The sequence below is a fragment of the Phoenix dactylifera genome, chromosome 17 (assembly GCF_009389715.1).
Source record: "Phoenix dactylifera cultivar Barhee BC4 chromosome 17, palm_55x_up_171113_PBpolish2nd_filt_p, whole genome shotgun sequence".
In the NCBI taxonomy this organism is placed as follows: domain Eukaryota; kingdom Viridiplantae; phylum Streptophyta; class Magnoliopsida; order Arecales; family Arecaceae; genus Phoenix; species Phoenix dactylifera.
Genome location: NC_052408.1, coordinates 15019864 through 15033455, shown reverse-complemented (window position 1 = coordinate 15033455; position 13592 = coordinate 15019864). Strand labels below are relative to the sequence as shown.

Sequence of the window (13592 nt, the reverse complement as noted above, 5' to 3'; positions counted from 1 at the left end):
TTCCAGCCTCTCCACCGCCCCTATCTCTTACCGTTATTGTAACCACTTATAAAGAAAGCCCGACCAAGCCCCCCCCCCCCCCCCCCCTCTCAGGATATCAGCCCTCCCGGCGAGCCCCAACGCCTCGCAAGACCCGAATCCCCCCCCCAACCCCCACCGAGCTTCGGATCAAGAACCGTACCCTAGCCCTCTTCCCCCCCCCCCCCCCCCCCTCATGCCCTCCAGCCCTCCATGGGGAAAGGACGACCCCGCGCCGTCGAGAAGGGCGTTTTAGGGCACAGCTACGGCGCCTCCCCCTCCCCCTCCACGGCCGCCCTCCCCCAGGCCCCCGTGTTCTACCCCACCGAGGAGGAGTTCAAGGACCCCTTGGAGTTCATCGACAAGATCCGTCCCCAGGCCGAGCCCTTCGGCATCTGCCGCATCGTGCCCCCCAAGTCCTGGAACCCCCCCTTCGCCCTCGACCGCGACGCCTTCTCCTTCCCCACCAAGACCCAGGACATCCACCACCTCCAGGCCCGCCCGCCCTCCTGCGACCGCGAGACCTTCGATCTCGAATATGGCCGCTTCTTGGAGGACCACCTCGGCAAGAAGCAGAAGCGAAGGGTCGTGTTCGAGGGCGACGAGTTGGATCTTTGCCGGTTCTTCAATGCCGTGAAGCGCTATGGGGGCTATGGCAAGGTCTGCAAGGAGAAGCGATGGGGAGATGTCGCAAGATTCGTTGGGTCGGCCGGGAAGATCTCTGAGTGCGCAAAGCACGTCCTCTCGCTGCTTTATCTGGAGCATTTGTATGACTATGAGGAGTACAACAGTCAGCTGGATCGAGGGACCAAGAAGTGCAAGAGGGTCAGACCTTGCAAGGAGAGAAAAGTCTCAGGGCACTTAGAATCTCCTCTTAGGAAGAGAAGGAAGAATTCGGGTAAGGTGAGAGAGAAAGAGGTGGCCAAGGAGGCACTGGATCAGATCTGCGAGCAGTGTAAGAGTGGATTACATGGAGAAGTTATGCTTTTGTGCGATCGGTGCGATAAAGGTTGGCACTTATACTGTTTGTCGCCCCCTCTGGAGAGCATTCCTACAGGAAATTGGTATTGCTTGGACTGCATGAATTCCGATAAGGATAGCTTTGGTTTCGTGCCCGGGAAGCAGTGCTCGCTGGAAACTTTCAGGCGGATGGATGACCGGACAAGGAGGAAGTGGTTTGGGCAGATGAATGCCTCTCGAGTGCAGATTGAAAAGCGGTTTTGGGAGATCGTGGAGGGTAAAGCAGGAGAAGTGGAAGTTATGTATGGAAGTGATCTGGATACTTCTGTGTGTGGCAGTGGTTTTCCCCGTGCAAATGATCCTATCCCATCATCAGTTGACCCAGATGCATGGAGAAAGTATGTTTCTAGCCCATGGAATCTCAATAACTTTCCAAAATTACCAGGGTCGATGCTACGGGTTGTTCATGAGAATATTGCTGGTGTCATGGTTCCATGGCTCTATGTTGGAATGCTGTTTTCTTCCTTTTGTTGGCATGTCGAGGATCATTGTTTTTACTCAATTAATTATCTACACTGGTATGTGTATTCTTTTTCATTCTTCATCTTACAATCTAATTATATTTGAGTAACTACCTGTTCGTTATCAGTTCTATTTATTTCATTATCTCAGTCTGTGGCTTGGTTATGAGAGGGAAAAATAGGTGTATTTTTGGTTGCTTGGATAAGGATTTGGGGAGTTCTCCAAATGTCTGGATGGTGGAAATTAAAGTATTGCTGTAATGGATTTTCCAAATTTAGCCAGATAATTCTTTTTCCTTGGGAAACATTTTTCTTTTCCATAGTTTCCCAAACAACCAAAGATAACCTAAAGGAAGATTAAGAACATTGACAAACACATTCACCTTTTTGATAAAAATGGAAGTAAAAACTTATGTTTATCTTTATGTGTCATGTAACTTTGAATTGGTGACTAATTCCTAACATACGATTGTTTTTTTTTTTTTTTTAACAATAAGAGCAAACAAGAAACACTAGTTTTTTCTTCATATAAATTATTAAAAAAATATAAAAGGAATGGTACAAAATAGTTTTTTTATTTATAAAAAGAGTGGGGAGGAAGTCATTATTATTATTATTATTATTATTCTATTTTCGCAAGTAAACCGTCCATCCATGTTCCTTGTATAGCAAGGAAGTTGTAAAACACTCAACATTAGCTAGCGCTACACTTTTTGGTTGTTGCCAATGAACCATTAGCTTGGGAAGGAAGTTCTTTGATTTTTGCTGAAATTTCTTTATTTTTCAATCATTTTCCATAACCAAGATAGTAATTTCCTTGAATTCACCATCTACAATAAGACTTTGCTTAAAGTGGTTACTTGCCAAATTACTATCATTCAAAACAATAACCTTAACTTCTGGATGTTTTGTTTCCTAACATGTCTAGGAAATGCAATTTTTATTTTTCCCAAATCCCATCATAGCAATTTCCTTACCATTCATGGTCCTTGGAAAGCTTTCATGGTTGCAATAAAAGGTTTTAAGGTTTTGTCTTTGGCCTTTCTTTTGGCCAATTTTGATTGAAGACATTTCAATGGAAATCAACTTAATTCTGTCAATACCTTAATAAAACAACTAGTTACTAATTAGAATGTCAAAACTTGAAAAAGATTTGCTACTTAACATAAAATACTCAAATTGACCTTGAGATGCCCAATACTCGTTTTAGGTATTGTTTCACCTTCTTAGAAATCTCTAAGCTATTTTAGCTATAAAATTAAACCATACTGGAAGTTGATGGTACATGTCATTTGATGTTGGTACTTGTCCTACGATGGCTTGAGATACTCTATATGTAGGCCAAGATAAAAATATAGTAACATGACGATGTGGATGTCGACATGTGAAATGTGGGATCCTTCGTAGCCACAATATTCTACCAAGGGTGACGCGCTTGTTCAGAATCTTGAATTTGTGCCTACTTCTTAAATAGTTCTATACTAAAAGTGTTTCTAATATATAACTACTTCTCCGCATCCGCACCTGCTCTTGATTTTGGCACGTGAGAGGGGGTCAATAAGAGTGCATAGGCTAGACAATGGTCTTGAGCAAGGCACAACCTCCCCATCCTTACATGCTGCAGAGTCATTTTGCTTGGACTTGCTTCACCCTCCAAGATGCCTTGAAGTGGTAAGGTTTCTTTAAACCAGTAAGGTTTTTTTCAATCTTGGTGCTCCAAAGATAAAGATGGGAGAGACAAGAGAAAGGATCAAAACAATAATAGTCAAAGAAGCGAGAGAGAGTTTTTGAAACAATAAACATTAACTCTCCTTCCCTTCCTCTAATAGCGGGCAGCGCACACCATAATAGCTGGCCCTACACTTTTTAGTCTCCTAGTCAGACTGTGAAAGAGAAATTAATAGGGAGTGCCCACTTTAGCAAGGTTGCCCGTCTCTTTTGCAGTTCTAATAAGAATTTTGGGGGGGGGGGGGGGGGGAGCAATTAGGAGAGGGGTCGGTTCACTATATTGGACCCTCCTCACTGCTAGAATATGTCCAATAACAAGCCCAATATTCTTCCAGAGCAAATATATAACCTAGGTAGCCAAAAGAATTGGACCACATCACTATATGAGGCCTGGCACACGTCTCAGGCGCTCATAACCCACAAGGCCACTTGAACTCCTCCCTTGGTGTCTCAATGGTGCTGATAAATGTCTTTTACAATCTCCTAAAGGTTAAGTCAATGAATTTGGATCTATGTGCATACTCTAGGATCCTACCTAAGTGCGTAGACACGTGGAGCATGCAGACCACATCAATAGATATGTAACTTCCAATCAAAGAGATCTAGGTGTATGCTTAATCAACGCTTGTCTATTCAAGCTATTATATCTTATATGGCATATACATCTAAGGTTGTAAGTGACCTAGGAAAATGGTGTTACAGAAAATCTTTCAAGATAGGATTGTTAGATTTGACCAATAATTGTCGGTCCTCTGAGAAAATGGTAGAATACTATTGAACCCATAACTCGACATGCATCCATTAGATATAGGGGATAAGCATATGCTAGAAAACTATTTTATTAAAAAAAATTCCAAAATTATCAGTATACTTTGGAACCATAGTTCTAGTTCACTTACGATTTCCTTAGTCAATCAAATAAGTCGCCATGATAATTTTTTGTACCAACCCATGCAAGCCAGTTTATAGCGTATTACACCAACCCAATAAGGTTATAGGGGTTCAATTCAGTGTTGCACTGACACAAGGTACAATTATTTTCTTGCCTCTAGTAGCATACCATATTGAAATGGGGAAGTATCGTATGGTCCCAACCTATATTGATAAGCTGCTTGTACAAGGTATTGTACAGAGACTAAAAATCTTGTGCAATATTCTTATGGATCTTAGGTATCTAATACTATATAGACATCTCATAGTAATAAAAATTCATTCAAGTACATATATCAAATAAGATATCTTATACAAAAAATCATGGCTTCGTTAGGGCACCATCTTCAATATAACAATGGTCTGACCCAAAATAAGGTGGTGAGAGAATACTTGCATTCACTTATAAATAGGTTGTTTGATTTTAGCACCTATTTGGTTAGTAGGATATCTTGATTCAGTCCAAGCAATACGTTGTAAATTAGGGAGAGAATCTCCAACATTACATTTTTGAAGGTTTGTTGAACCGTTGGTGGTGGTATCAAAGTTCTAACATGATGGAATTTGAGTAAGTTTAATAATGACTTCGACCATGGTTCGTCATATTGGTATGCACCAGCCCTTGCCGAGTGTACTCTACCATATTGGTATTGAATCGAGACTTAGTACAGGAGGCGTATTGAATAGGGATGGCAACGGGTAGGGTACACCATTACCTATATCCATCCCGTATTTGCCTCGAGATGGGGTGTAGGGGGTCGAGCTAGACAAGGCAAGTTGGATGGATTGGGTTGGGTAAAGCTACAAAAATTATTTTTTTTGCATACAAATCAGTTTTTTTTGTTTGTCTTAAGGAGAGAATTTGTGAAGAGTTATATACATTCAGGGTGAGTTTTACCATTACTTGTACCCATTCCGGATCCAGTGTGGATCAGGTAAAACCTGCCTCCAGTAGGGTAGGATTTGGTCAGGTACCTAATGAAGTAGAGTAAATTGCCACCTCTACTACTGAGTTTTGGTATGATGAACCGACCGCCGTATCGAGCGTATTGATGTTGTACTGGTATGATATCGGTACAGGATTCGGTACCGAGACGACAAACCTTGATTTCAACTTTTTAAGAAAAAACTAATTTGCATCAAGATAATCGGATGCAAGCAAAAGGCACATGCACATGCATGTATTCCTACTTACAGTTATTATAGCCTAATGTGCAACAAGAAAGATACCGTGCTAAGACATGGATGTGCCAAACCATCTAAGGAATCTATAACATACATTTTATATACAAACTCGCATGAAAAGATTTTCATTTATGAGAAAGAGACTTTTCTGTCAAAAGTGGGTGCGAGAGATAATATGAGTGCAAAGTGGGAAACATGTTTGACAGGGAGATTCAAAGGCAGGTAATGAAGCTATTAATTAAAATGCATGTAAACCTGTTGAAATACATGGAAAACCACAGCAAATCATTGAGAAAGTATTCTGCAAGGATTTTCTGTGAATTTATAAGTATCTGAACACTTTCCCTTTGCTCTTTTCAATTATTTTCTTTTCTTGAAATCTTTTTTCATTTCCATTTTGGGAAAATCAGAATGTATATGCATGCTAGGAAGCATGTTTTTGCAACTATTATATATATTTTATATGTGTATATATATATGAATATCACTATTTATGCCTTAATATACATGCATGGTGCAAGCATGCATATATATATATATATATATATATATATATATATATATATATATATTTATATATATATATATATATATATATTTATATATATATCGCAAAGTTACCAAAGAGGGAATTTCAGGGGAATTCAAGAGGAGTTTAAAAAAATAAAATTGAATTGACTAGAGCACCTTTTTTTCTTGTTATACTTTATATGCAACTTATATGTAATGTTTTGCTTTCCAGCTGTCCATTAGATGGGATGAGAATGCCACATTTAGCGCTCGTGGAAATGGCCAGAAGGCATATCTTGATCTTTAGGTGCAAGCAAACTGGACCATATATATAAACATGGCCACAAAAATATACACTTATACTATATAACATCGGAGAGCCCCGTTTCTGGCAACTTTTTGTCACCCCTTTTTTATTGTTATACACATGACAGATAGTTCATAATACTTTTTATATCTCAGAGGTGTGTTAGTTGCCTTGCATTATTATACATGAAGGGTGATAATTGATGATAGAGCGTTTTATATCTAATTCAAACTTTTTTTAAAGGTATTGCTTGCAACCTTTTTTCTATGCCTACTGATGCTATTTTACGTGATCACTGTGTCTTGTTCATCCTTGTCGAGATAGGTGATGCCCCATTAAGCACTCTATCTTCTTCCTAGAGTTCCATGATTATAATTTCTTCTATCAGATCCTGATCTGAAGTAGCTATTTGCTTTGCGAACTTTTCTCTAGAGGTTATATTATCTCAATTCTCTAGTGTGCTACAGAGGGCCATTTCATGGAGTTCTATCCGATGTTCAGACCTTGATTGGACTATGCAAGATAGACTTAAAAAAGAAGAAGAAAAGCAATGAAATATGAAGCGAATAGTCAGAGTCTTTATCTTTTTTCTTCAAGCACATTGGAGCTCTCATGTAGTATCCAATGGGGCCTTTGCTCCTTAAACCTTGTGATGGAACTGGATGTTGCAGTGTGAAATTGACAAACTAACTATTGGTTGTGTTTGGAATCATATCTAGTTTCTTGATTTTGTTTATGGTATATGTTTTCATCTTTTTTCCTTATTGCTAATATTTCGACAACAGGAACAAGTTTGTCATAATTGCTTTTTTTTTTAACAACAATAAACAATAAAAAGATGTCATGGCTCTGGCGGTGGTGTTGTAGCAGGTCTTGGTGTGGTGTTGATGGTGCTGGTAGGTAGCAATGGTGGTGCTAGCAGCACTGCCAAAGATGGTGGTAGTGGCCATGATGGTAATGGCAGTGGAAGGTTCATGACTTTGTGACAGTGGTGGTAGTGATGAAGAGTTAGCAGCAACAAGTTTTATTTTATTCTCATGTTTTACTTCTAAATATTTCATCTGCAAATTACTTCCAAAAATTTCATATGCAATCTTTGCCAAAGATCTTTTTATATAAATATAAATTTATAATAGTGGCCCCAAATGTGTACGTGCATATGCAAGTACAGACATAAAGAGAAAGAGAGAGCATTGTCTATTTTTCCTATACGTTTGGATGATCAATGTCTTCCTGTTTTTGGAATTTCAACTTGATTTAAATAACATTTACTATTATTGACACAGGGCCATCAAGTAGAATAATTCCTTAAGATTGTCAGAGTCTGCTCCCACATTGGTTGTCCCACATTGGTTAAATCTATTTATGTAGAATCTCCATTTAGTTTGTATTGTTATTATTTAGTATGGTAGCTAAGTATTTAGTTATACTTGCTTGTATTATTTGTTTATTCAGTACTAGCCCACACATGTGGGTGCACACATATTAGCATATTATTATTCGTCATGAACTCATGATAAATATTCAGACTAATTGTTCATCTTATAATGTCAGGGGAGAGCCAAAGTGCTGGTATGGTGTACCTGGTACTGAAGCCAATGCTTTTGAGCAGGTAGATTTTGGAATGGTAGCAGCTGGATCATTTAGTTTGCCATTTAATTATTTAGTTTTTCCAGGCGACCTCTTGATCTGAGGGATGATGGCAATGGCTCTGCATCATCCTCTGTTTATCTTTAACTATCGCATCCAATGTTATCTTTTATCACATCTTCCTGTCCTAAGGAGATTTTGGTTTTAAATTTTGGATGAAATTTGTTTTTGCTGAAACATTCTTGATTGTAAGTAAAGTGACTGACCCCTGAAACTAAAGGGGTGAGTTTGAGGTCATCTAGAGTTCAGTCTGCTTTGTTTCACTCCTTAAGCTCGATATTTTTTCAAAGTAAAATAAAATAAAATAGAGCCGTATGAACCTAAACCTTTTTTTCTTAAAAAAGTCTTTGGAGCAAATTCAGACATGTATATTTTGATTACTTAACCAAATTGACCATTATAAATTATGAAATATTAAAACACATAGCTAGGATTAAAGCCAGTTAAATTTGTGTGCCATGTTACTGTACATTTTGTCTCCTTATCTCCAGCTGATCACCTTTGTTAAATGATTTTAAATTTACATTTTTTAATGTAGCATAAGGAGCTAAGTATGTTTTTGGCTCAAAAGTGACTAATCTTTTCAATGTTGAACATTTAGATTCCCTACTACCTTTGTCATCAAATGTGACAAACTATTTGATGGGGTCACATCCATGCATTAGCCCCGAGTAATCACTTCTGCAGTTTGGTTATTTGGGTTGCAATATCTTTCCTCTCTAATGGGCCCATTTGTTAAACATTTTTTTCCCCAAGATATAGAATCTTTGTAGTTAGCATGCTTTGTCGGTAACATTATAACCAGTGATCTTTTTTTTGGGTTGTCATTTCTGCTGGTTCGGACACCGATAGAAATATGATTTAAGATGTCTCATTTCTTTTGTAGGTTATGCGAAATGCTCTTCCAGATTTGTTTGAGGTGCAGCCAGATTTGCTCTTCCAACTTGTCACAATGCTTAATCCATCCGTTTTGCAAGAAAATGGTGTTCCAGTTTATGGTGTTTTGCAGGTCAGTTGACAAGCCAGTAGTTCTATTTGTAGATGTACATACCATCTCACATTGCACGTGCCATAATCCTTTGTAACCTGTGGAACCATTGGCTTATTTAAATAGTTTGAGGGATCTATTGCCCTTCTTACTTCAGATTAGAGAGAATACTCTTTCTCTTGTCATTTGCATCCGTTACTTGCATCAATATGCCATCATCCTGAAACAACTCTATATAGACTCCAGTATATATATATATATATATATATATATATTACTCTTACACATTTAACATTTAATGTGACATTTCAAGTGTATCTCTTCCAGGAGCCTGGAAACTTTGTCATTACTTTTCCTAGGTCCTATCATGGGGGTTTCAACTTTGGTAGGTATTTATATATTTGAGCTGATGAATATAGTTGGTTCTTTTATTTTTATTGAAACTTGTACATCGTGCTGCAAAAGGCTTAAGCATTTTGGTTGGGTTTCCAGGCTTTAATTGTGCTGAGGCTGTCAATTTTGCTCCTGCTGACTGGCTGCCTCATGGTGGATTTGGAGCTGAACTGTACCGATTGTATCACAAATCAGCCGTTTTATCTCATGAAGAACTTCTTTATGCAGTTTCCAAGGTTGATGCTCAATTCTTGTTCATTTACTGCTGATTTTTTTGGTAATTATGTTAAAATGTTAAATCTTGAACGCACACATTTTATTTGCTTTTTCTGAGCTTGGATGGATTTTTTTTTTTTTTTTTTTTTTGGGGGGGGGGGGGCAACTTCACAACAGCGACAACTAAAAATGTTAGGCCTCGTATTATCTGATTAGAGTTGATTATTATATGAGCTCTTTTTCATCCATTCTTGCATCTTGTTCCGAGGTCTTATTAGGCCTTCTTTTTTGTTTTTTTGGCGCATATCTTGTCAGATGTTGGCTAATAACTTGGCAAAAATGGTTTGAAGTTGCTGACCATATAATGTTTTGCAGGGATGCCTTTGTTGAGGTTAAATTGTGGTGTGTTGCTTGTAGGGGACATCCTAACATTAAATATAATGGGCAATATTAACAATAGAAAGACATTAATTATAAAAAAGAAACTCAAACTACAAAATGAAGTTCAAACAAGCTAAAATCCAATAAATCTTCCATTGGATGGTGCATTGTTGCCATCTCAATGTCTTCTTTTTAACTCAATCTATTGAACTATCTTTCTTGTGACTAGTGCACTGTATTTAATCTCTTTATAACATCAAGGTTTGTCTGCTTGTGTCTTATGTATCCCATGGCATTTCTTTTTGCCCTGGGTTTTGATATATGTAGCCACTTCTGTGAAATTTATGTCGATATGCTTGTTTGTAATTTTTATCTAATTTGGCCGGGGCTTTTGCATATGAGTAGCCCTCATAAATGTACACAAATTTGGTCAGCATCATTTCCTTCATTACTTTTCTTGTTTTTGAATGTTTGATCTCCTAACATTATATCTTCCTAATTTCTTTGTTCGACTTGCCAGAATGGTTGTGATACAAAAGCCTTGCCTTACCTGGAGGAGGAAGTGCAGAGAGTATTTGCTAGAGAGAAAAGATGCAGAGAGGAGCTTTGGATCAATGGTGTTGTCACATCATCTCCGATCCGCCCAAAGAAACATCCCAATTATGTCGGCACAGAAGAGGTAACTTCCCTTTTGTTTTTTATGAACATCTCACATTGTAAGCTTGCTACGAGGTCCCTTTCTGATGAATTCAAAAACCTGTGGAAATTTTGTAGGATCCAACCTGCATAATATGCCAGCAATATTTGTATCTTTCAGCTGTTACATGCAGCTGTAGGCCATCTGCTTTTGTCTGCCTTGAGGTATGCTGTTTTTACTACAGTATAGTACAATTTAAACTTCATACTTTGTTGGACATTTTCATTTTGTTTCAGATGGTTTCAAACTGAAAAGGGCTGATATCACATTGATGATATTTTCAAGCTGAGTTCAGGGTAGTGAACTATTGAAACATGATCATGTGCAAATGTTAATAAACAATATAAGAAAATATGAAGTGTTTTCTAGTATCAATTGTGGAATCTGTGTTAAGGTTCCTTATCAACCTCTTGCTCGGTAATTTATAATTTAGATATTAATAATGATAATATGTTAAATTTGTGTGCACGTTATTCTGATAAAGATAAAATTTAGTAGCTAGCAATGCAAAAGTTTGGTAGCAAGGAAAGCCAGGTGATTTCACCAAATTTGTGCTGGTTCTGTTTTATATGTTATGCAAGGGAAGCCGAATAACTTTCTTGTGAAGTGTTTATTTAGTAGAAACTAAAGTTGCTTGCTCTAAAATGATCTGAATATAGCTGGGACATGTAATTTATTCTGGCATCCTGTTTTAGCTCAGAAAAGAGCCACAACATGTTTTCATGCAAAAGAAGATGAATTTTTTGAATAACATTAGTTGATGAAGTGGAAGCGACTATCAATTTATTGGTCTACTTCTCCATGGTAGGAAAAGAAGCAAATATCCTTTAGGGTTACCTTTTTTGTTTATGATGTTTATATTCTAAAGCTTTTGGCAAAACTTGGAAGTGTTTAGTCAAATTAATTTACCCCACAACTACCTGATTACATAGAATCTGTTGCTTCCACATCTATGGTTAAATCGACCTGCCATTTTCTTCTTCGATATGTTCTCATACAAGGTCCGCCGTACCGGTACCAGTCGGCGTACCGGTGGTATTCCGTACCGGTTCCGTACCGGTTCTCCAAAAATAAACTACCGGTACCGGATTCCACGCTGATCCGGTATCGGTCCCAGGCCGGACCGGTACGGCAGATCATGTTCTCATATGTAATTATATTTGCAGTTAAATTTTGTTTTCAAGCAAGTGCAGTTATATTTGTCGTTTGTAGATATATTGTGGCCTTTATAGTATAATGTTTTAATAATTTGAGAAGACAATTAATATAGTTTTTACTTGGAATTGACTCCTGTTATATTTTCCCCTTTTTTTGTGGCTTGATTTGACAGCATTGGGAACATCTTTGTGAATGTAATGCCAACAAGCATCAACTTCTTTACCGTCACACTCTTGCAGAACTTGGCGACTTGGTCCATACGGTCTCTGCTGTGTCTGAAACTACAAATGTGGAGACCTCCCAGAGCAGACATTCTCAATGGCCTCACTTGGTTCCTAATGCATCAAGTTCTATGATGAAAAAGGTTCTCTCCTATTGTTTCTGTTTTCTTGTGGCAAAATAATGATTCCTATATTTCATAAAGGTTTATATCTTATCAAACAGACTTCGTTCCATTTTAGGTTAAATTATTGGAATAATTTGCCTCTATGATCAATTTTTTTGTGTTCGCATTTTTGGTGTTGGGACATTTATAGAAACTCCCTAGCCTTTCTTGAACTTTGGTCTATCAATTTTTAGCTGTCTCCTCATACATGTGCTGGGGAGAGATTCTGAGTTTGACTTGGAAAGGTTGCACTTCCATCACTATTCTGAAAAAAATAAAGATCAAACTTTTTTTTTTTGCTACTTGATTACATTATTTTAAAAGGATGGAAAATAGATTTCAATGTCTCATATAGGTTAACATACGGTGGATTTCATTGTTTGCTCTGCTATGCGATCGTATTATCAGATTGAATGGTAGTCATACAATTAAGGTATTCAATAGGAAAGAGGGGTCAGTACGTCATATGCGTGTACCAGAAAATGTGGCTGTTAAGTTAAAATTCTGGCAAAACTAGGAACTGGAGTAACAAATAGTTTATAGGAAGGTTAAAATAGCACGAATAGAGAATAGAGTGCCAGAATATTTTATTTTGACCTTGTTATAGACTAAAATATTGCCCGAATTAAGCTTATCTTGAAGATTTACTGATCACATGCTTTCTTGTTCCTAGAGCAGGTACTACTACTAACAGTCTTTTCAGTTTCTTTCTCATCAGACAAGTATAGGATACTAAAGTATTAGCATATTATTCTCATCCTAGAGAAAACATCTAAAAATTTAAAAGCTTGACTATCATAAGTATACACCTCCTCTTAGTATATATTTGCTATTGTGATTTTATTAATCACAGTCTTCTTGCTGAATAAAATTACTAAGGTTCCTTCCAGCCTTGGTTTAATCCTTTATTATTTCATGCTGTATGATACTGAGAAGGATCTATACATATTCAGGTGAAAGGCAGCCTCGTTTCTTATGCACAACTTGCTGAAGATTGGCTTTCAAATTCTTGTCACATTTTTGAGATACCATTCTCAAACTCTGCTTACACTAGTGCCCTAAAGGAAGCTGAACAATTCCTTTGGGCTGATCATGACATGGATCCGGTATGTTAAATACTTGACATGTCAAAGTTTTGTATATTGGTTGTGTAATATACCTAATTGTATGTATTTACGACATTTGCTAGGTACGTGATATGGCAAATAAATTGATTGAAGCGCAAAAGTGGGCGATGAATGTAAATAGCTGCCTGTCTAAAGTAGACAACTACCTGCATTGTGAGAAAAAAAGTTCTGAGAAAGTAATGTTAAGTGAAATTGAGGAATTGCTGAGTTTTTATCCTTTGCCTTGTTATGAGCCTGGTCTCACAAAGTTGAAGGTTGATATCTTTCTTGTATGTCGGCTTTATGTTATATTCTTTCAATTCACGAAAATTTCATTCCATTTTGGATTTACTGTACAGGCCTATGCAGAAAATGCGAGGATGTTTATTGCTGAAATAGAAACTGCTCTTTCATCTTGCTTTAGTGTAAGTAAAACGCAATGCATGGATAATTCAATTC

At 37.6% G+C, this 13592-nt stretch overlaps 1 protein-coding gene across 1 annotated transcript in view; it reads left to right on the top strand.

The window, feature by feature from the left end:
• The first annotated feature begins 211 nt into the window (after positions 1–211).
• The window catches only part of LOC103705556 (lysine-specific demethylase 5D), a 28865-nt gene continuing 15484 nt past the window's right edge, over positions 212–13592 (top strand). Inside the window, exons 1-11 of the mRNA XM_039115186.1 lie at positions 212–1556; positions 7714–7771; positions 8696–8818; positions 9125–9182; positions 9290–9426; positions 10308–10466; positions 10562–10648; positions 11815–12006; positions 12981–13133; positions 13217–13408; positions 13493–13558. Of these exons, the coding sequence (XP_038971114.1) occupies positions 232–1556; positions 7714–7771; positions 8696–8818; positions 9125–9182; positions 9290–9426; positions 10308–10466; positions 10562–10648; positions 11815–12006; positions 12981–13133; positions 13217–13408; positions 13493–13558 (2550 nt within the window). The 5' untranslated portion in view covers positions 212–231. The remainder of the gene's footprint in view (positions 1557–7713; positions 7772–8695; positions 8819–9124; positions 9183–9289; positions 9427–10307; positions 10467–10561; positions 10649–11814; positions 12007–12980; positions 13134–13216; positions 13409–13492; positions 13559–13592) is intronic.